The 23,900-nt window shown below is 44.9% G+C and overlaps 1 protein-coding gene across 1 annotated transcript in view; it reads left to right on the plus strand.

The window, feature by feature from the left end:
- NALCN (sodium leak channel, non-selective) overlaps nucleotides 1-23,900 on the plus strand; it is a 1,129,711-nt gene that overhangs the window by 108,045 nt on the left and 997,766 nt on the right. Inside the window, exon 3 of the mRNA XM_033948885.1 lies at nucleotides 7,234-7,416. Within this exon, the coding sequence (XP_033804776.1) occupies nucleotides 7,234-7,416 (183 nt within the window). The remainder of the gene's footprint in view (nucleotides 1-7,233; nucleotides 7,417-23,900) is intronic.

A 23,900-nucleotide genomic window follows, 5' to 3' on the forward strand; every position in this document is an offset into this window, starting at 1 on the left:
ATTTAAGCCTGGGTGGTGGAAGTCACAGAGGGGTCTGGAACCGTTATGGCAGCCTTGCCTTCCAGAAAAAATTGCAGTTGATACAGGGGAGATATGATTCAGACGTTCAAATACTTGAAGGGTATTAACGTAGAACATAATCTTTTCCAGAGAAAGGAAAATGGTAAAACCAGAGGACATAATTTGAGGTTGAGGGGTGGTAGATTCAAAGGCAATGTTAGGAAATTCTACTTTACGGAGAGGGTGGTAGATGCCTGGAATGCACTCCCGAGAGAAGTGGTGGAGAGTAAAACTGTGACTGAGTTCAAAGAAGCATGGGATGAACACAGAAGATTTAGAATCAGAAAATAATATTAAAGATTGAACTAGGCCAGTTACTGGGCAGACTTGTACGGTCTGTGTCTGTGCATGGCCGTTTGGAGGAGGATGGGCAGAGGAGGGCTTCAATGGCTGGGAGGGTGTAGATGGGCTGGAGTAAGTCTTAACAGAGATTTCGGCAGTTGGAACCCAAGCACAGTACCAGGTAAAGCTTTGGATTCTCGCCCAGAAATAGCTAAGAAGAAAAAAAAAAAAAAAATTTAAATTGAATCAGGTTGGGCAGACTGGATGGACCATTCGGGTCTTTATCTGCCGTCATCTACTATGTTACTATGTTACAACATTTGCAAGGAAATCTAAGTTGATAGGTCACTCCCAGACTCAAAACTGATTGACAAAATGTCAGAAATTTCTTCCACCTAGCCTGCGTCCACTTTGAAACATCAGGAAAAATAGCATTTTGTGGTCATAAAATTCAACATTCTCAGTTCTGTAAAAAAGATTTCAATCTGTGAGGATTCCAATATCCCGGTATGATCCAAGTCTCCAAAATGTGTAGATGACTTCTCTTTATCTTCTTTCAGTAAATTAAGATAGTACAATTTCTGCAGCGGAGGCATATTAGTCTCAGAAAATTTCAAATTTATCACTTTTTAACTTGTCGATTTATCTTAGTGCATCTTCCAGATTCACCGAGATGTCTTTCAGTTCCTCTGTATCATCCCCCTTGAACCGGCGTGCCTCACTGTAGAGGTTAAGGAAGCGATCAAAGACAAAAAAAACTTTGTTTAAGGAATGGAAAAGATCAAAAACAGATGAAAACTGGAATAAGCACAAAAACATCAACGCAGGTGCCATAAGACTACGAGGAAAAATAGCCAAGGAGGTGAAAAACTTCAAGCCGTTCTTTCAATATATTAAAGGGAAACGACCCGCGAAGGAAGCGGTGGGACTGTTGGATGACCAAGGAATAAAGGGAGCGCTAAAGGAGGACAAAGCAATTGCCGATAGACTGAACACTTTTTTTGCGACTGTATTTACCAAAGAGGACATACACATCAGGCTATATGCTGGAAGCGAAAACGGGAAACTGACAGGGTCAGTCTAGAAGAGGTATACAGGCAAATCGATAGGCTTAAGAGCGATAAATCCACGGAACCGGATGGCATCCATCCGAGGGTCATCAAGGAACTGAAAGGGACCATAGCTGAACTGCTTCAACTAATAGCCAATCTGTCAATCAAAACAGGAAAGATTCCAGAGCCTGGAAGGTGGTGAATGTTACACCAATCTTCAAAAAAGGTTCGAGGGGAGACCCGGGAAACTACAGACCGGTGAGTCTGACCTCGGTACCGGGAAAGATGGTAGAGGCGCTGATAAAGGACCGCATCATTGATCACCTCAACGGACACGGTCTGATGAGGACCAGCCAGCACGGTTTTAGCAAAGGCAGATCTTGTTTGACAAACTTGCTCTACTTCTTCTAGGGAGTAAACAAGCAGATGACAAGGGCGACCGGGTCGACATTGTATATCTGGACTTTCAGAAGGCGTTTGACAAGGTTCCACATGAACGACTACTTTGGAAAATTGCGAGCCATGGAATCGAGGGTGAAATACTCATGTGGATTAAAAACTGGCTGGAGCATAGGAAACAGAGAGTGGGGAGTAAATGGGCAATAATCGGACTGGAAGAGCATCACCAGTGGGGTGCCGCAGGACTCGGTGCTTGGACCTGTACTCTTCAACATCTTTATAAATGATCTGGACATAGATACGACGAGCAAGGTGATTAAATTTGCGGACGACACAAAGTTATTCAGAGTAGTGAAGATGCAGGGGGATTGCGAATATCTGCAACGTGACATAATCAGGCTCAAGGAATGGGCATCAACAAGGCAGATGAGGTTCAACGTGGATAAGTATAAAGTGATGCATGTCGGTATCAAAAATCTCAAGCACGAGTACAGGATGTCCGAGGCGGTACTTGGAGAGACCTCCCAGGAAAGGGACTTGGGAGTTCTGATAGACAAGTCGATGAAGCCGTCTACATAATGTGCTGCGGCGGCGCAAAGGGCGAACAGAATGCTAGGAATGATAAAGAAGGGAAATCTCAAACAGATCGAAGAAGGTTATCATGCTGCTGTACCGGGCCATGGTGCGCCTTTACCTGGAGTACTGCGTACAGCACTGGTTGCCGTACATGAAGAAAGACACGCTACTACTCGAGAGGGTCCAGAGAAGAGCAACTAAGATGGTTAAGGGATTGGAGGAGCTGCTGTACAGTGAAAGCTTAGAGAAATTGGGCCTCTTCTCCCTTGAACAGAGGAGATTGAGAAGGGACATGATCGAAACATTCAAGGTACTGAAGGGAATAGACTTAGTAGATAAGGACAGGTTGTTCACCCTCTCAAAGTAGGGAGAACGAGAGGGCAGTCTCTAAAATTGAAAGGGGATAGATTCCGTACAAACGTAAGGAAGTTCTTCTTCACCCAGAGAGTGGTGGAAAACTGGAACGCCCTCCGGAGGCTGTCATAGGGGAAAACGATTCAAGACAAAGTTAGACAAGTTCCTACTGAACAAGGACGTACGCTGGTAGGGCTAGTCTCAGTTAGGACACTGGCCTTTGACCAAAAGGGCCGCCATGTGGACTGCTGGGCATGATGGACCACTGGTCTAACCCAGCAGCGGCAACTCTTATGTTCTTATTTTCAATTCAGGTACATCTCTTACATCTTCTTCCGTAAAGACCGAAGCAAAGAATTCATTTAGTCTCTCTGTTATGGCCTTATCCTTCCTGAGTGCCCCTTTTGCTCCTTGATCATCCAACAGTTCCACAGATTCCCTCTCAGATTTTTCAGCTTCTGATGTACCTAAAACAATTGCTGAGTAGGCTGCATAGCTCTGTCAGTTAGTAGCCAAGCAGAAGGAGTGTGGGAAGCAAATAGCTTGGGCAGCCTATGATGTTTTTTGACATGGTGTCTAGGGCCTCTGCTATAGGTACTGGAATGCATAGACTCACCTGGCTCCATGCATCTGAACTAGAACCAGCAGTCTAGGAGCAGCAGGCAGAAGTCCCTTGCCAGGAAGATAACCTTTTTTTAGCAACAAGGTGGAGAAGGTCACTGACATCCTCAAGAAATATGCTGATATCACTGTTGCTCTCCTGGCCTGCTGTTGCCTCCTCTTATAAGAAATATTTAAGCACAGGAGGCCCTATTACTCTTAAAGGTAGCTTCTTATCATTCTCAACTGTCCAAGGCAGCAGAAGATTCAAAAGTCTAAGTATGCTTCTTAATCAAAACAAAGGATGAGTTTTTGTCTGGCTACATAAGCACATAGCCTCAATAAAAACAATCATCCTTGACAACTTACTGGTAGGTATGAGGCTGCATTTTTTCCCTAAAAATGTGGCACCTTGTAATCTCAAGACCAGTGGATTATCAAAATAGTTTGGGTAGGTTACATCCTGCATTGGTGAACACTCCCTCCAAATTGCCCTCCCACCCTCCAGAGAACATCAAGCTAAGCTTTCATCACCAAGATCTGCTTTTTTAGAAGATTTCTTCCCTTTTGTAGTCCAAATCACTTGAGCCTGTTTCACCAAGAGAAAAAGGGAAGGGACTTTACACCAAGTACTTCCTGGTCCTTAAAAATGAGGATTCCAATCCAGCCTAGACCTAAAGGCCCTAACAAGTATCTGGCCAAGGAAAAGTTCAGGAAGGTTGCCCTAGGCATCTTATTCCCAGTCATTCAGAAACAAGATTGATTATGCTCTCTGGACTTAAAGCATTCAGACACATCTAAGACACAAAAAGTATCTTACATTTCAAGTAGGAAAACACCACTACCAGTACCCCATTTATTTATTTAAAAACTTAATATATTACCTGGAGTCACAGCGGTTTCCAAATAAACATAAATAGATCAAAACCAAAAACAATACAAACCATTCTTCAAAATAATATCAATACGTATAAAAACAAAGCCCGCAAATTTTTCAGTAACGTATTATAAAATGTTACAAAAATGCCCATACAACGTGTCAGGTGGGTGTTGTGGAGTGCTGGGAATGTCGGTTGGGTGTTGGGGATTGTTGGGTGGGTGTTGAGAAATGTTGGAAAATGTTGGATGGGTGTTGCAGAGTGTTGGGGAATGTTGGGTGGGTGTTGGGGAGTGTCAGGTGTGTGTTGGGAAATATCAGAAAATGTTGGGTGGGTGTTAGGGAGTGTCTGGGGTTTGGGGGATCGATGGGGTTGATGGTAGGAGGGCATCCCTCTTGCTGCGGACAGTGTCTGGGATGGCAGCAGGAATGGGCATCACTCCTGCCATGGACAGTGTCAGGTGGGGGTTCGGGGGCAGCGGGAGGGACTGGGCCTTCCTCCTGTTGGCTAACATCGTGGTGGTGGTGGTGTTTCCCTGCTGTGGCCGCTCAGCAGATCGCGTCAGTGAGATTTCTTTGCCACGATCATCATAGCGACTGCGTCTATTTGAAATGTAGATCAGCCTTTTGTTGGCCTACATTTCAGGCGCCTATCTCACCCCTAGGGAGATGCCTAGGGCCACTTAAGCTCACTCAAGGCCATTTCCGGGCAAAACCATTCCCACACCCAGCCTTGGGTGAACTTTAGCGTTATGTGTCTCCCTAAACTGCAACAGATGCCTACACAGTAGGTGGCCTGGCTCGGGGTGTTTCTTTGTAAAAATGTGCATCCCGATTGGCTGTTTAGGACGCCTATCACTGCCTAAAATCCGGATGCTGTTTATAGAATTTGTCCCTAAGTGCAAATTCTATATCACAGCAGTTTCAAGTGGAGTTCTGTTATAGAATACTAGCATAAGTCTGCAGTTTCATGCCAAACTTTAAGCACAAGTATTTATGTCATGTCAAAGGCTAGAATAAGTGCTCATGTATAACTTTTGGCAGCTAGGCACATAACACATGTGACACATGTGACCTCTAAGTCCGAGTTTGGTCATTTTGTGAAGTGCATCCCAAAAATCGGGTAGTGAAAATGGTCATTAAAAAAAAGAAAAGATAAAATGTTTTGTAGTTTTGAAAATGACCTTTGTAGACGTGTTTGCCCTTAGCTTGTCTATCTTTTTTGACAATTTTTGAAAAATAAAAATGTCCAAATGAAAAATGCACAAAACAAGCCATTGGCATGTAGGAGGGGCCAGCATTTGTAGTAGATTGGCCAGACATCCCAGAAGAGCAGTGGGGCACGTTAGGTGGCATTTTACATAAAGGGTCCCAGGTACACATCTCATTATAATCCGCTTATAGTGTATAGTCCTCCAAAACCTAATGGACCCAACTGTACACCACAACAATAGTCCTTATGCCTGCAGGTGTCACCTATATGTGGGTACAGTGGATTTTAGTAGGCTCATACTCTGCTCAACAAGTGTAGTAGTTAGAATTGTATATGGGACTGGAATCCACTGCACTGATCACCAGCTCCTCCAGAAACTTGCATTCTGCTCTAATAGGACTGGCTATAACACCTGCAGCTTTCATACTAACAGGTATTTATTGTTTCATTCACATCTTTATGGGGTTGTGTGTGTGTGTGGGGGGGGGGGAGGGTTCATGCTTACATCCCTTCAGTGGTCATCTGGTCAGTTTGGGTACCTTTTTAGCATGTATTCAATTTTAAAACAGGTCTAGCCCCAACCGTCCAAATTGTGCCTGGATATTTTCTAAAATGTTTGGTTATAGCAGAAAAATGTCCGAGTCATGAGCTTGCCCTAGTCCTGCCCATACCACACCTCTAACATGCGCCCTTGAGATTTAGATGAACAACATAGAAATTTGTCTAGAAAATAGGTTTCAAAAATAGCGATTTGAATGATTTGGTGAGAAAAATGTCCGTCTGCCACTTTATGGATGGTTTTCTCTTTTAAAAATGAGCCCCTTAGTATTCTGAAACCTGCATGTTTAACTCCTTGGCATGCCTCTGAACCACGTAGGCTCGTCCTATGTCTATGCACTCCCTAGAAGTTGATCACTATAGAATTGGTGAAAAGGGCTTTTCCATGTTCAAATTCTAATTGGTGCCAGTTAGTACCAATTAACCCCAATTTAAGCCAATAATTGGCTTCAACTCAAATTAACAGCCAATTGTTATATTAAGTTGTATATGCAACTACCCTTATTATATAACATGTGCACATAAATTTGCTTGCTCTACATAAATGTGGGCTGCTGCAAGACTTATCTTCTGCCAACCTCGCTACACTCACATTACCCCTCTCCTCAAATCACTTCACTGGCTATCAACATTCACATACAGTTCAAACTTCTTTTCATTCTGCAGTCCCTCAGTATCTCTCCTCTCTTGCCTCTTCTTATACACCTCCCTGAAAACTCCATTCCTCAGATAATTTGCTTTTATCTGTGCCCTTCTTTTCCACTGCCAATTTCAGACTTTGTTCATTTCATCTCGCTGCCCTGTATGCCTGGAATAGTTTTCCTGAATCCAGCATCATGTCCCTTTCATTTATCTTACTCAAAAGTAGGTTGAAACCCTCACCTTTTTTAAATTGCTTTCAACTCATAACCCTACTCCTCACTGCCCTCTGATCATCACCCTAGCCACCAGTTTAACCATCTCCCACTATCTGTAACCCCTACCCTGGCATCCTGTTTGTCTTGTGAGCTCATTTGAACAGGGACTGTCTCCTTCATGACTGTACAGCGCTGCGTAGGTCTGGTAGCGCTCTAGAACAAAATAATAGTAGTAGCAATAGTAGGAGACTATCAGTAGTGTAAATATTTTTTCTGTGATGGACCTGTGAAAATTTTTATGTGGACATTCTCCATGGCTAAATTCTACCGAGAATCACTTTAAAAATTTCCTCTGTATGAGAAATGAAATTAAGGGCCTAACAACATTATAATTTAATTTTTCAGTGGGTGCACTCCTTGTTACGCATTTGTGCCATCATCAGTGTCATTTCCGTTTGTATGAACACTCCAAAGACATTTGAGCATTATCCTCCGCTTCAGTACCTGACCTTTGCACTGGATACTCTGTTGATGTTTCTTTATACTGCAGAGATGATAGCCAAAATGCACATCCGTGGCATAGTTAAGGTGAGTTTTTCAAAGATATTTCTACTGTATACAATATACAATCTTAAAATCACAGGTCCCAATATTCAAATAATTAATGCTCCTAACATTGAGAGTTATGCTTCTAAATTGGCTTCTTTGAAAACATACTAGGACTGAGTGCCTAAATTTATACTCAACATTTCACTAACCCCACCCCCCACCCCCACCACCGTTTTACAAAGCAGCGGTAGTGCCTGCCACATGGCAAATGCTCCAACACCCATTAAATTCCTATGGGCATCAGAGTAATTACTGCAGTTGCAGCCACTATGGCTGCTTCATAAAAGGAGCCTTAAATTCTTAAATCTAGGCGCATAAAAAGTGGGTGGCAATAAGGGTGGATTTAGGGTTGGGAAAAAGTGAGGAGCTTAGCACTGATTTTCAGCACTAGGCTCAAATCTAGACAAATGAATGGCAACTCTAAATTTATAAATATAGGACATGATACTCAAAGAGATTTAGCCACTGACCAGTTAAATCACATAGTTGGGACTAGATGCTAATATTCAGTAGCATTTAACTGGCTAAGTACTGCTGAATATTGCAGTTAGCACTGAATACAAATTTGGCTATATTGGGGGCATTCTGAGAATGGCGTCAGCTCTTGACCCCTCCTGCCAGCGATCGATATTGTCGGGGGGAGGGGGCATCTTCTGAGAGGAGGGTTTGGGCACCCTCCTGCCAGATCGGTAGTGTCAGGGTGGGAGGGAGATCGGTAATGTCGGGGGGGGGGGCGGTCGGTAATGTCGGGGGGGAACATCTTTCGGCATGAGGTTTTGGGCACCCTCCTGCCTGCAATCGGACAGGGGGCCGCGGCCCGCTATACTTGTAGCGGCAGAGAGATCCCTTGCCACGATAAGTGTAGCGGGCCATGTCTAATCTAACCCGATTCTCTTACCAGCGTCTGTAACATGGACGCCGGTTACAGAATCGGGGTTTAGTGTAGGCCCGATTCTGAATAGGACACCTCTCCCGGGCGTCCTATACAGAATCAGGGCCTCAATGCTGGACTATGTCCAGGCACTGAATATTCAAGTCTAACTGGTTTTGTCAGTCTGCCAGCTCTTATGAGGGTCCTGGCTATTATTTTGTTTGTTTGTCTGTCTTGACTAGATTGTAAGCTCTTTTGAGCAGTGACTGTCTGTTCTGTATGTTGATGTACAGTGCTGCATATGTCTAGTAGCACTAGAGAAATGATTAGTATTAGCATTCAATCCCCCTCCCAATTCTGATTCCCCTCTGAAAAGAAGTAATAACAAGAACCCTCCTCCCCAATGCCTACCTTTAACAGCCCTAGTGATCTAAGGTTCCTAAGGCATGAGCAATGCCAACTCATGTCTTTCTTTCTGGGTTCTGCTCTAAAACTGGCCATTGCAACCTCTAGCAGCAGTCTCATGGTACTAACTAGTACTGTGAGCCAGCTACTTTGAAGTCATGAGTTTTAAAATTTAAAATTAAAACTAAATGCTGACTGCATCATTTAAATTTATACCTAGATATTCAGAGCTGGATCATATCTGGATACAGGTGCCAAATATCTAGGTATGAGGCACAAGGAGTTACCACTTACTGCTAATAACTTACCCACTCTTTTACGAATGCATAACACGGGTTTTAGCGCCGGCAGCAGCGGTAACTGTTCCAATGCTCATAGAATTCCTATGAGCGTCAGAGCAGTTACCACTGCTGCTGTGTGCTAAAGCCCGCGTTATGCGTTCATGAAAGAGGGGGTAAGCTATTTACATATATTCTGCGAGCTGTAATTGATTGATTTTTTTTTTCTTTATTTGCTAGCTTTGTTTTGTTGCTCAGAATTGGACATTGACTGTGTTGCTTGGTTTGCCTTCACACTGAGAAAAGTACTAAGACATGCTATTGGTTTGTTTTTACAATGGATAAAAAGCATTAAATTATTTGTGTGTGAAGGCATGAGAGCTGTTCTTGATATGTTTTGTGCATGAATAATTGGAACTAAAATTATTGTCTGGACTAAATTATCAAAGGAATTGAGCTGAAATTTGGCTTTCTGAGTGCAATGCAGAACCCAACATGCCTCACTTTTATTGATGTTTTTAAAATAAAAATTAGAACCCTCCCGCTACTACACGCTTAAAATGTTTATTTGCAATGCCTTAGACCCATACAATTGCATAAAATCATCTTTCTGCTTTGAGCAGGGAGATGCAGGGCCAAAAATTAAAACTGCAGGGATGGGGATGAAAAATGTGCTTCACTGTGGGAACAGTGAGATGATGGGGATGAGGTTGAATCTTTGTCCCCGCGTCACTCTCTAATTAGGACTAGGACTCAGTCCTCTAGCTGGAAGTCCTGTTGGACTGCCTTCTGGTTATAGGTTTGGGTTTGTCCTAACTAAACCTTCTCCAAAAAGTATTTGGCAGCCACACTGGCCTTCTTTAGCCTTTTCTGCATGGCGAGCATGTACTCTGCCAAGTTATTTTCTGGGTTGGATTCCTCCTTCCAGGCTTCTCTGATGGCATCCAGAATCCCTCTAGGCCTCTAGCTAAATAACAATTTAATTAGAGAGAATCCTTTTGCGCTCTAGTATACCTCTCATACCGTAAACAATATATATGGGAGCAGGATGTTGCAGTTTTTTTTGTCTTCAGCCACAAACATCATCAGCATTTTCTCTAGAGTCTTGTTAAAGCATTCTACTAGACTGTCTGTGGATGATATACCAATGTCTGTATGGTGTTTTCCTTTAGAAGGTCACAGCCTTGTTTCAAGACTTCAGACATAATAATTGTGCCCTGGCTAGTTAAGATTTTAGTAAGAAACCCTATGCAGGAGAAAAGCTCAGGGTAGCAGGTGGCATAATCTAAAATAACCAGAATGTACTTATTGCCTCAGGTTGTGAATTCAAGTGGCCCCACAAAGTCCATACCCACCCTATCAAATGGGGTGTCGACAATGGGGACAGGTGGAACCCATGCAAAGTTACTCAGTGGCAGGTCGGGCAAGAAAGGGCTACATGTTTATATATACCAGGCCAGAAAAACTGGGCTAGGATATATTTCTGGGTTTTTTTCTTGCCCCAAATGACCTCCTAACAGGTGACTGCATGCTAGTTGCATGACCTGCCTGTGATAAAGGAGCAGAACTAACACATGCTGTACCTCCTCCCCTTCTCAGCTTTCCTTGGCCACCTTATATAATAAGTAAATCTTAAATATAGAATATGTAAAAGTTGCCTTTCAGAAGTCCTGATTGCCCATGGAATTCCTGTTTACTACTACAATTTTGATCCGGGCTTCTCTCAAGGATTCATCCTCTGAGCCTTCTTAAAATTTTCCATGGACGCTTCTTAATGTAACTAGGGTAGAATTTCTAAAGGTTCTAGGTATTCTGTCAATCTTCTTCCCCAGATTCTGGATCTCTCATCAACTGTAGCTCCTAGATTCAGAGGACAGTGCAGTTTCTCTAACCACTACTATCTGCAGGGTTTACATAGTTTTGGGTTCTCTATAGTGGTTAGTTTAAAAATATTGCAGAGGTCTTTGGTTGAAACCAAGGGAACTTGCCTGTATGGAAAGATGGTATGAAGCAGTTGCTGAAAAAAAGCCATATGGAACTAAATTCTAAAAATATTGCCAAAATGTGGGCACAAAAATACGAGGGCTATTCAAAAAGTATCAGACCTTTATTCATAAAAATACTCATATTCAGATAAGAACATAAGAATTGCCGCTGCTGGGTCAGATCAGTGGTCCATCGTGCCCAGCAGTCCGCTCAGGCGGCGGCCCTTAGGACAAAGACCAGTGTCCTAACTGAGACTAGCCTTACCTGCGTACGTTCTGGTTCAGCAGGAACTTGTCTAACTTTGTCTTGAATCCCTGGAGGGTGTTTTCCCCCTATAACAGCCTCCGTAAGAGCATTCCAGTTTTCCACCTCTCTCTGGGTGAAGAAGAACTTCCTTACGTTTCTACGGAATCTATCCTCTTTTAACTTTAGAGGGTGCCGTCTCGTTCTCTCTACCTTGGTGATGTTGAACAACCTGTCTTTATCTACTAAGTCTATTCCCTTTTCAAGGGAGAAGAGGCCCAGTTTCTCTAATCTCTCACTGTACGGCAACTCCTCCAACCCCTTAACCATTTTAGTCACTCTTCTCTAGACCCTTTCGAGTAGTACTGTGTTCTTCTTCATGTACAGCGACCAGTGCTAGACACAGTATTCCTGGTGAGGGTGTACCATGGCCCAGTACAGCGGCTTGATAACCTTCTCTGATCTGTTTGTGATCCCCTTCTTAATCATTCCTAGCATTCTGTTCGCCCTTTTCGCCGCCGCTGCACATTGCGCAGACGGCTTCATTGACTTGTCGACCAGTCCTCCCAAGTCTCTTTCCTGGAGGGTCTCTCCAAGTACTGTACCAGACATCCTGTATTCATGTATAAGATTTTTGTTACTGACATGCATCACCTCACACTTATCCACATTAAACCTCATTTGCTATGTCACGGCCCATTTCTCGAGCGTGTTTATGTCACGTTGCAGGTCTTTGCAATCCTCCTGGGTCTTCACTACTCTGAATAATTTCATATCGTCTGCAAATTTAATCACCTCACTCGTCGTACCAATTTCCAGGTCATTTATAAATATGTCGAAGAACAGGGGGTTTAAGCACCAAACCCTGCAGCACTCCACTGGTGACACTTTTCCAGTCTGAGTATTGTCCATTTACTCCCACTCTCCGTTTCCTATCTGCCAGCCAGTTTTTAATCCATGTGAGTATTTCACCCTCGATTCCATGGCTCGCAATTTTCAAAGTAGTCGTTCATGTGGAACCTTGCCGAACGCCTTCTGAAATTCCAGATATATAATGTCGACGGGGTCACCCTTGTCTATCTGCTTGTATACTAACTTGAAGAAGTGCAGCAAGTTCATCAAACAAGATCTTCCTTTGCTGAAGCCATATTACTGGTCCTCATCAGATTGCGTCCGTCAAGGTGGTCAATGATGTGGTCCTTTATCAGCGCCTCTACCATCTTTCCCGGTACTGAGGTTAGACTCACTGGTCTGTAGTTTCCCGGATCTCCCCTTGAACCTTACTTGAAGATCGGCGTAACATTCGCCACTTTCCAGTCTTCCGGAATCCTTCCTGATTTGATCGACAGATTGGCTATTAGTTGAAGCAGTTCAGCTATAGCCCCTTTCAGTTCCTTGATTACCCTCTTATACTAATCTCCTTCTTCCAATGGTTCTGCCACTGTCTGAAGCAGCACTGGAACACCTCTTTTGAGATTGCTATCAACTGGTCCGTTGCATTCTGCATGATGTCTTCTCTTGACTGAAATCTGGTCCCTTTCAGGGACATTTTCAGCTTGGGGAAAAGCCAGAAGTCACACGGAGCCATGTCGGGAGAGTAGGGAGCCTAAGGAATCACAGGTGTGTTTTTTTTGGCCAGGAAACTCTGTATCAAATGTGAAGAATGGGCAGGTGTGTTATCGTGATGGAGCTGCCAATTGCCCGTTGCCCACAGGTCTGGTTTGCATCTCACAGCATTACGAAGGCAATGCAGAACTTCTTGGTAGTACCCCTTGGTGATTCGATGATCCTGCATCACCAGGGTCCTCATTTGGTCAATGGCGATCTCATTTCTGGATGTTGAGGGCCTACCAGAATGTGCTTCACTCGCCACTGATGTGCGTCCATCTCTGAAGCAGTTGTATCACTCCTTTATCTGTGTGGTGCCCATTGTTTCTTTCCAGAAGGCCTGTTGAATCTTGCAGATCGTTTCTACTTGGGAATCGCCAAGCTTTACACAAAATTTAATGCAGTAGCGTTGTTCAACTTTTTCTGTCATTTTATCAAAAATGAAAATCGGACGGCACTCACTTACACTTCCTCACTCATCAGCGGTCTGCCGGTGACTGACTGCTTCTGTAGGTGGGAAAAAATTCAAGCATGCGCATTAAGGTCACCTACAAACATATACCAAATCACGCCTCCCTAACTTTGTTTACGCAAGAAAAATTATGGTCTGATACTTTTTGAACAGCCCTTGTAATTAACAGTAAGCACTGTTCTATAAACGGCACTCAGAGTTGGGCACCGTTTATAGAATAGCATTTGGCACTGGGATCTATGCCCAATTTTTGGGCTCAAAGATTTACACCAAGTGAAACCTAATGTAAATTCTGTCTTCCTTATTCTGTACACGCAAATCCCAGGAAAGCCCCTGATCCATCCATGTTCCCCTCATGGTCACACCCCTTTTTTCTGATCCACATGTAAAATTTACACGGGTATCACAGCACCTCACGATGCACATGTAAATTTAAATTAATGCCAAATTAGCATTAATTGATTATATTAGTTCCTAATTATCAATGCTAGTTGGCTCATTTGTCAAAGTAATTGCATGTGCAAATTTGATGTGTGCCCAAATTTGCATGCACAATCTTGAGCCCCATATATTGAATTAGGGTGATGATGTGCTGCACTGAGTTTACAAAGAAACACTTAGGGGTCACTGCATGGAAATCCGGAAGTTTCACCCTGGGTGTTTTTCACCCTTGGAATGTTTGCCCCACACCTTTCACCCCTAGGATGTTTTGCCCCTCCCCATTTCATCCCCAGGATGTTTCACTCTTCTACATTTTGCCCCTGGGTACTTTCATGGAATTCTGACACCTGTGGTTTGAGGGATATCCCACCCCTGCCACCTCCCATATCGCCTACTACCTCACTTAGTCACCCTAACTTTACAAAGAGGTCTAGGGGACTATCCTCACACCCAGGTTGTTTCTGGCATTGTCGTTCCCTAAGGATTTTCTCCCAGGGACATTCAGCTCCCCGTGATGGTATGTACACCCCATCACACAGCCTCCTGAATTGTGAGCATATCTGACAGGGCCCCCTAAATGTTGAGACATCCTGAAAAAATCTGGAATATATGTACTACTTTTTAGAATCCTGAAAAAATCCAGACAGTTGGCAATCCTAGCCTCCTGAATTGTGAGCACATCTTTAAACTTTGAGACATCCTGAAAAAAATCTGGAATATAATGAATGACTGGGGACAAAGTACTCAGGGTCAGAATGCAGAATGGGAGCAAAAGAAGTGGGGGGTGACAAAAATTACCCAGGGGGAATGTAGAGGGACGAAACATCCTGGGGGTAAAAAGTATGGGGGTGAACATTCCAGGGGTAAAATATACCCGGGACAAAATGTGAGGCGAAAGGTGTGAACGCAAACATTCTGGGGGCGAAATGTGGGCGGCAAAACTTCCTATAACTCACTGCATGCATATGGAGAGGTACATTTAAAATGATAGTTTTGATTGGCATTTGTTGATACTTTCGTCTAACATGTCTCCAACACTATTGAGAGATGTCAAGTTGTTTGGTTCCAGATTGATGGATTGCTGACTGTTCCCTCAGTAAGGAGTGCCAGAGAGCCCTCGAATGAGATGTTTTGAGTTGATCCACCCTAGTAGAACTTTCACCATTAAGTATGGAGTCTAATGTTATATATTTTAGAAAAAAAACTGAAGCTGATTTTCTTTAGGAAAATCTGTAGACCATTAGTTAATGATTGAACTGTGTGAGTGCTAATTGGTTTGATCTACAGTTATGCCAAGGGTTTGTGTTTTAAAAGCAGATTGATGGAAGGAGATATTCTGTTACATCCATTCTGTTTTCAGTAAACTAGGTGTTCAATCCCTTCCCGCAATCCGGGAGTTGTAGAAATCCTAACACTTTTCTGAGCACATGCTCCTCCCACCTTAGAGCGAGAGTTAGAGACCCCTGTAGTTTTCAGTTTGTGCAAGTAAGCCATGCAGAAGTCTTTTGCTCTGCTCTGCATCTTTTTCTTGTTTTTGTGCTTAAAACTTGTCTTTTTTAGTGGCTCGAGTGCCTTGAGACCTCTTTCGCAGGAAAGGATGCAGTCATGCGGAGCTGGACTGCTGCTTCACTTAGAAACTTTGGTGGATCTGTGGAGCCAGTCCATATGCCGTTCTGGAGTCTGGCACCAAATGCTGGTGTTACAAGTCTTGGGACTCTTGGCACGGTGTGGACACATCAGCAAGGCCTTCCAATGGACAAGGAGTATGACTTTTCACCGGACGTTATTTGGCTCCTCAGGAAAGCGTATTCTTCGGACACAACTCATTTGACGCAGCCTGTGGGCATGTCAGTTTCTTCTCTGCTGGTTGCGCCAGTGGCAGAATTTTCTTTTCATGATCCCTCTTGTCCAGCAAGTATAATCAAAACCTTGAACAAGTTACCTAGTCAGAACTTATACGTTTTGACTTAGACCAAGTCAAAACAGGTATAAATTCCAACCCCTCCTGCCCATATCTTAGGGGAGTCGCCGGGGCAGGAGGGGTTGGATCCCTCCTGCCCATATCTTAGGGGGGGTTGCAGAGGCAGGAGGGGTTGGGCTCCCTCCTGCCCATATCTTAGGGGGGTGGGAGGTCACAGGGGCAGGAGGGGTTGGGATTCCTCCTGCCATTATCTTAGGGGGTGGGGGGTAGGGGGGTCGCCTGGGCAGGAGGGGTTGGTCTCCCTCCTGCCTGTTTCTTAGGGGGGGGGGTCACTGGGGCAGGAGGAGTTGGGCTCCATGCTGCCTGTATCTTAGGGGAGTGTGGGGTCACCAGGGCAGGAGGTGTTGGGGTCCCTCCTGCCTGTATTGGTTCGGGGGTTGGGGGGGTCACTGAGGCAGGAGGGGTTGAGCTCCCTCCTGCCTGTATCTTAGGGGGGGGGTTGCTAGGGCAGGAGGGGTTGGGCTCCCTCCTGCCTGTATTGGTTCAGGGGTGGGGGGTCATGTCTCGGCAGGAGAGGTTGGGTATCTCTCCTGCCGCGATCCCAATCACCCCTCCTCCCAAACTCGGCATGAACTGCAGCAGAAGAAATTGGGCATCTCTCCTGCTGCGGGTCACAGCAGTTCAGAGGTGGGGCGATTGCCATTGCCATCGCGGCAGGGGAAATGAGCCATCTCTTCTGCCACGATCATTACCGGTATGGGGGGGTGGGGTTGTGTGGATTCTGTAACTGATGTTTTTACAGACGCCAGTTACAGAATCCAGCTTTTAGGTGAAGGACTGGCCCCTCCTTCGCCTAAAAAGTCTTGTTTTGAGTGTTTGGGACTTAGGCTGTTTTTTGGTTGCTAATGTGTTGTAAGTGTACATAAGAACATAAGCATTGCCTCCGCTGGGTCAGACCCGAGGTCCATTGTGCCTAGCAGTCCGCTCACGCGGCGGCCCAACAGGTCCAAGACCTGCATAGTACTCTTCTATCTATACCCTTCTATCCCCTTTTCTAGTAGGAAAATGTCCAATCCTTTCTTAAACCCCAATACCGTACTCTGCCCTATTACGTCCTCTGGAAGCGCATTCCAGGTGTCTACCACACGTTGAGTAAAGAAGAACTTCCTAGCATTTGTTTTGAATCTGTCCCCTTTCAACTTCTCTGAATGCCCTCTTGTTCTTTTATTTTTCGAAAGTTTGAAGAATCTGTCCCTCTCTACTCTCTCTATGCCCTTCAAGATCTTGTAAGTCTCTATCATATCCCCTCTAAGTCTCCTCTTCTCCAGGGAAAAGAGTCCCAGTTTCTCCAATCTTTCAGCGTATGAAAGATTTTCCATCCCTTTTATCAGACGTGTCGCCCTCCTCTGAACTCTCTCTAGTAACGCCATGTCTTTCTTAAGGTACGGCAACCAATATTGGACGCAGTACTCCAGATGCAGGCGCACCATCGCCCGATACAACGGCAGAATAACTTCTTTCGTTCTGGTAGTAATACCCTTCTTGATTATACCTAGCATTCTATTCGCTTTCTTAGCGGCGCACTGTGCCGTTGGCTTCATTGTCATTTCTACCATTACCCCCAAGTCCCTTTCTTGGGTACTCTCTTTCACTAACATCCCTCCCATCGTATAGTTGTACCTCGGATTTCTAGTTCCCACATGTAATACTTTACATTTCTCAACATTGAACTTCATCTGCCATCTCGTCGCCCATTCTCCTAGTTTGTTCAAATCTCTTTGCAATTCTTCGCAGTCCTCTTTAGTCCGAGCTCGACTAAATAGTTTGGTGTCGTCTGCAAATTTTATTATCTCACACTTCGTCCCTGATTCTAGATCATTTATGAATATATTAAATAGCAGCGGCCCGAGCACCGAGCCCTGCGGGACTCCACTCGTTACCCTCCTCCAGTCCGAGTAGTGGCCCTTCACTCCTACCCTCTGTGTCCTACCCGCCAACCAATTTCTGATCCATCTATGTACGTCTCCTTCCACCCCATGGTTCTTCAGTTTCCGGAGTAGGCGTTCATGGGGCACCTTGTCAAAGGCTTTTTGGAAATCTAGATATATATGTCTATGGGGTCTCCTTTGTCCATCCGTTTGTTAATTCCTTCGAAGAAGTGCAATAAGTTTGTTAGGCACGATCTCCCCTTGCAGAAACCATGTTGGCTGGTTATCAGAAGTTTGTTTCTTTCAAAATGTTCATCGATGTTTTCTTTTATCAGTGCTTCCGCCATTTTCCCCGGAACAGAGGTCAGACTCACCGGTCTGTAGTTTCCCGGGTCTCCTCTTGATCCCTTTTTAAAGATAGGTGTAACGTTGGCTATCTTCCACTCCTCCGGGATCACGCCCGTTTTCAGGGATAGATTGTAAATTTGCTGCAGTAGTTCCACTATTTCCTCCTTTAGTTCCGTCAGAACCCTTGGATGGATTCCATCCGGACCCGGGGATTTGTCAGTTTTTAATTTTTCAATCTGCCTGCATACATCTTCAAGGCTCACTTCCATGGATGTTAATTTTTCTGCTTGATCTCCATTGAAGAATTGATCGGGTTCCGGTATGTTGGATGTGTCTTCATTTGTAAATACGGACGAAAAGAACACGTTAAGTCTTTCTGCTACTTCTTTCTCCTCCTTCACCACACCCTTCCTGTCTCCGTCGTCCAGCGGTCCCACCTCCTCCCTAGCCGGCTGCTTCCCTTTAACATATCTAAAGAACGGTTTGAAATTCCGTGCTTCCTTGGCTAGCCTCTCTTCATACTCTCTTTTGGCTTTTCGAACCACACGGTGACATTCCTTTTGATACTTCCTGTGCTCTTTCCAGTTCTCCTCAGTTTTGTCCTTTTTCCATTTCTTGAATGAATTTTTCTTATTTCCTATCGCTTCCTTCACTATTTTAGTTATCCACGCTGGGTCTTTTGTTCGACTCTTTTTGCACCCCTTTCTGAATCTGGGGATATACAGATTTTGCGCCTCGCTCACCATGTCCCTGAAAAAAGACCAGGCATTTTCTACTGTTTTCCAGTTCCTGGAAGTGTTCCTAAGTTTCTTCCTTACCATTTCCCTCATTGCTTCGTAGTTTCCTTTTCTGAAGTTGAAGGTTGTCGCTATGGTTCTCTTTCCTTTCGGTATTCCAACCTCAACCTTGAACTTGATCATATTGTGATCGCTGTTTCCCAACGGTCCCACTACTTCTACTTCCTTTGCAGGTCCTCTTAACCCATTTAGGATTAGATCCAGAGTGGCATTTCCTCTCATAGGTTCTCTAACAAGCTGCTCCATGAAGCAATCTTGTGTAGCCTCCAGAAATTCTGTCTCCCTAACGCATCTTGAGCTTCCAAGACTCCAGTCTATCCCAGGGTAGTTGAAGTCTCCCATAATAACCGTGTTACTGCTTTTACATTCTTGCTTCATCTCGGCTTCCATTTCTTCATCGATATCTCCAGTTTGCCCGGGTGGACGATAATATAGGCCCAGCTTTATTTCAGGCCCTTTCCTTCTCGGTATTTTAACCCATAGCGATTCCAACTTGTTGGTCGTCTCTGCTGTGTCCATTCTTGTCGATTGTATGCTTTCTTTTATGTATAGGGTTATCCACCACCCTTCTGGCCTGATCTGTCCCTGCGATAGAGCTTGTACCCCGGCAGTGCTGTATCCCATTTGTTTTCTTCATTCCACCATGTTTCAGCGACTCCAATGATGTGTATGTCCTCTGCATTGGCCATGACTTCTAATTCCCCCATTTTATTTCTTAGGCTCCTTGCATTTGTATATACGCAATTTAGATCCTGGTATTTCTTTATCTTCATTTCCTTTCCTTGTGCTTCGGTCCTTGGTTTCTTTTCTTTTGTTACAATCTTCCTAACCTCCTCTTCTGGGTTAGTTGACTCCTGTAATTTGTCCCTTGTTTCTTCCCAGTCTTTTTTCCCCTCAGTATCTTCATGGGATACTTTCTTCCGAATCATCGACACTTGGTCAACTGTTGGCTTTCCCCTTCTTCTTAGTTTAAAGTCTGTTCTATTCCTCTACTGACGTTATTTGCTAGAAGTCTAGTTCCCGCCGCGCTCAGGTGCAGTCTATCTCTCCTGTAGAGCTTGCTCTTGCCCCAGAACATTGTCCAGTTTCTCACGAAGTAGAAACCTTCTTCTTCACACCATTTCCTCATCCACGCATTTATTGATTGTAGTTCCTCCTGCCTCTTGACATCCGCCCTCGGTACCGGTAGGATCTCTGAGAACGCTATCTTCTGGGTCCTCATCTTCAGCTTCGTTCCCAGGATCTTGAACTGTTCTATCAGCGTGCTTCTCCTGTAGTCTCTCCTACTGACATCATTCGTCCCGATGTGGATCACTACTGCGGTCTCTTCTGTCTCTGCTCCTTCCAGGATCTTCCCAATTTTGTCTATGATGTCCTTTGTTCTCGCTCCCGGGAGGCAGGTCACCAGTCGATCCTCTCTCCCTCCTGCTATGTGACTGTCCACATGCCTCAGGATTGAGTCTCCCACTAGGATCGCTGACTTTCCCTTCTTCATTTTTCGCTTCGGTCTCAGGTCAATGTCCTCGGTGTGCTGCACTTTTTCTTCTGGGCATCGAATAGTCAGTTCTTCTCTCTCATGTGGTATTCCTCTGTGGGTGTCTTCTATGAAGTCATCTGCTTCTTGTTCTCCCTTCCATGTTGGTGTAACACAATCTTTCATCTGAAGGTCGTTCTCTTCCACCCTTTTCCTGTATGCTTCCTCAATGAATTTCTCGAGTTCCTTGACTTCTTCCTCAATGTGTCTCTCACTCATGAAGTCCTCAGCTGTCCCGGTTGGGTCCTCGGTGGTGTAAAGTCCTTCTAGCTCTTGTATCTTGTCTTCAAGTCGCTTGACTTCTTTCTTCAAGCTTTTCAGCTCCTGACACCGACCGCATACATATGACTGTCTCCCTGAGGGGAGGTAGTCATACATATGACAGTCTGTGCAGAACACTGGAAAGCTCATCTTCTGCCTTCCCTCTACTTCCATTGTTGTTCCTACTTTAAGATAACAGTTAACAGATAATGTGTGACCTGTAAGTGCCCTCTGTAACTGCTTTGTGTCCTCTCTTTCTGCCTACTGCTGGTGTCCTCTCTCTCTTTCTCTCTGCCTGCTGCTAGTATCCTCTGTTGCTGCTGGTGTCCTCTCTCTCTCTTTTTCTGTCTGCTGCTAGTGTCCTCTCTCTGCCTTCTTGTTGTCCTTCCCTGGTGTCCCTGGGTGTAGCGAAGGCCCTTCGCAAAGGCGCTCTCGCTAAGGCGAGCGCCTTTGCTGCGCGCCAAACGGCTGCGCGCCGTTGGCTCCGCCCCTATCAAGGGGGAGTTCAGGCTTTGACCTCGCTGACGCTTGGGGTGGGCGGAGCTAACTCTCGCCGCTGCCCCTGCTCTGGCTCGCTTCTAATTCCCTGCCTTTTATCTCCTGCCTCGCTCCTGAAGTCTCCTTACCTCCTCTCTGCCTTCTGCCTGCTTCTCAGCCGGTGTTCAGGTCAGCGTGTGCCTCGCGCCGTTGGCTCCGCCCCTATCAAGGGGGAGTTCGGGCTCTGACCTCGCTGATGCTTGGGGTGGGCGGAGCTAACTCTCGCCGCTGCCCCTGCTCTGGCTCGCTTCTAATTCCCTGCCTTTTATCTCCTGCCTCGCTCCTGAAGTCTCCTTACCTCCTCTCTGCCTTCTGCCTGCTTCTCAGTCGGTGTTCAGGTCAGCGTGTAGACGTAGTGGTGGTCTGGGCGTTTAACAGCTGAATGTAGAGGTAGGCCATTCTCAAAAAAATCCTCATTTTGGACGTATTTTTTGAGAATAGACATTTTCCCTGCTTCTACTTTCAGCGTTTAGGGCCTTAGGCCAAAAGGGAACTTAGACTTTTTTTTTAATTATGTCCTTCCATGTATATGGAAGAAAGTTTGATGAACTGATGAGGCCAGAAATTTAAAATTAGATTAGCCCTTCATGATAGTCAATTTTGTTTTTTAGGTAGATTTTTCCCTTGCTTTCAATCTTGTACATCATGATTTGCTATTAAATCATCTTCATGAAATTGGGTTCAGTGAGACTGTTTTGAACTGGTTTAAATCCTGACTGATTATACTTTTCAGTTCGATGTAGGAGAAGTTTTTTCTTTTGTACATCTGAGTATAATTGATTTCTCTGAGGACAAGCAGTTATATATTCTCACATATGGGTGACATCATCCACGGAACCTGGCATAGTCAAAAAGTGTACTGTCACTTTAAATCTTTTAGGAGCACCCATAGGGCATGCATGCTGCTGACTTCCGGCCCAACACTGGCTCATGGGACCTGCAGTTCTTAGTTTTCTGCTGAGCTGAGAAGCTGTGTTTTTTGAGTTCTCTCATATCATGTCAAACTGTTTCAATTTTTGTGCCTTCTCTTCAGTTTTGTCATTATTAGTTGTTTAGTTATAATTTCTATTGTGTTTTGATGAGTTTTCAATTTTTTTCCAACTTGTGGTTTTTCAGGTCATTGCCCCTATCAGCCCGTTTTCCATCCAGGAGCATCAACTCATTTTTGGCCTGAGTTCAACTTGAGCTCCCTGGGCTATTGAGCCCCTTGACTTGGTGTTGGCGGTTTTTCTATTGATGTTCAAAGCATCTAATGGCTTTAAAAGGTGCACTTGATGCAATAGTACCATTTCAGGCTCAGACACGCACAACTGGTATAAACAGTGCCTAGGTCCTGATCATTGAAATATTTCATGCACACTCTACTATCGTAAATACCTCTTATTCCAAGTCAGTGGCGTACCTAGCATATGTGACACCCGAGGCCCATCATTATTTGGCACCCCCCCATCTGTATGAAAAACATGATTTTTAGTAACAAGCCTCACGTCATACTTGAGTACCTAGGAAAAGGCAGCATCTTACATACTGCAGTGAGCAGTACATCAATATACCCATTGTAAAACTAAACAAGCTAGACTAGTACAGATCAATCCTACACCGTCAATCCTAACAGAAAACCATATCTTTCGAACACGCAGAACACAGAAAACACCTTCGCTTAATATGGAATATGTTATCACAAACTAACCCCTCCCCCTTTTACAAAACTGTAGTGTGGATTTTAGCCAGGTTGGTAACAGCTCTGACGCTCATAGAATTCTGAGCATCAGAGCTGCTACCACCACGTCTGGTGCTAAAAAACGCTCCACAGTTTTGTAAAAGGGGGGATAAAATAGAAATACATAGACAAAGGTTAAATTGAACCATCAAGAAGCTGGACTCTGCATACAATGTAACACCACAGAAACAGTGACACATGTCTCCTAAAGCAATAAATAAATAGAAAATTTTTGTTCTACCTTTGTCTTCTCTGGTTTCTGCTTTCCTCATCTTCTCATTCAATTCCTTCCATCCACTGTCTCTCTTCTCTCTGCGTCTTCCATTTGCTCTGTTACTGTGCCTCTCCCTTTCTCCCCCCTCCAAATGGGTCTGGCACCCATCTTCTTCCCTCTGCTCCCCCCATAGTCTGGCATCTGTCTTCTTCCCTACCAGCATCTTCTCCCCACTCTCTCTTCCCCATGTCCTTTCAGCATCCTCCACACTCTGTCTTCCCCATGTGCTATCAGCATCCTCCCCCTCTGTCTTCCCCATGTGCTTTCAGCGTCCTTCTTCCCCCTTCTGTCTTCCCCATATGCTTTCAGCATCCTCCCCCTCTGTCTTCCCTATGTGCTTTCAGCATCCTTCCCCGTCTTCCCCATGTGCTCTCAATGACCTTCTCCCCCTCTGTCTTCCCCATGTGCTTACAGCATCCTCCCCCTCTGTCTTCCCTATGTGCTTTCAGCATCCTTCCCCGTCTTCCCCATGTGCTCTCAATGACCTTCTCCCCCTCTGTCTTCCCCATGTGCTTACAGCATCCTTCTCCCCCACTCTGTCTTCCCCATGTGCTTTCAGCGTCTCTCTCCCCCCTCTGTCTTCCCCATGTGCTTTCAGCGTCCTTCTCCCCCTCTGTCTTCCCCATGTGCTTTCAGTGTGCTTCTCCCCCCCTCTGTCTTCCCCATGTGCTTTCAGTGTCCTTCTCCCCCCTCTGTCTTCCCCATGTGCTTTCAGCGTCCTTCTTCCCCTCTGTCTTCCCCATTTGCTTTCAGCGTCTTTCTCCCCCCTCTGTCTTCCCCATGTGCTCTCAGCAACCTTCCTCCCCCCTCTGTCTTCCCCATGTGCTTTCAGCATCCTT

Source organism: Geotrypetes seraphini, chromosome 6 (genome assembly GCF_902459505.1).
Source record: "Geotrypetes seraphini chromosome 6, aGeoSer1.1, whole genome shotgun sequence".
NCBI classification, from domain to species: Eukaryota; Metazoa; Chordata; class Amphibia; order Gymnophiona; family Dermophiidae; genus Geotrypetes; species Geotrypetes seraphini.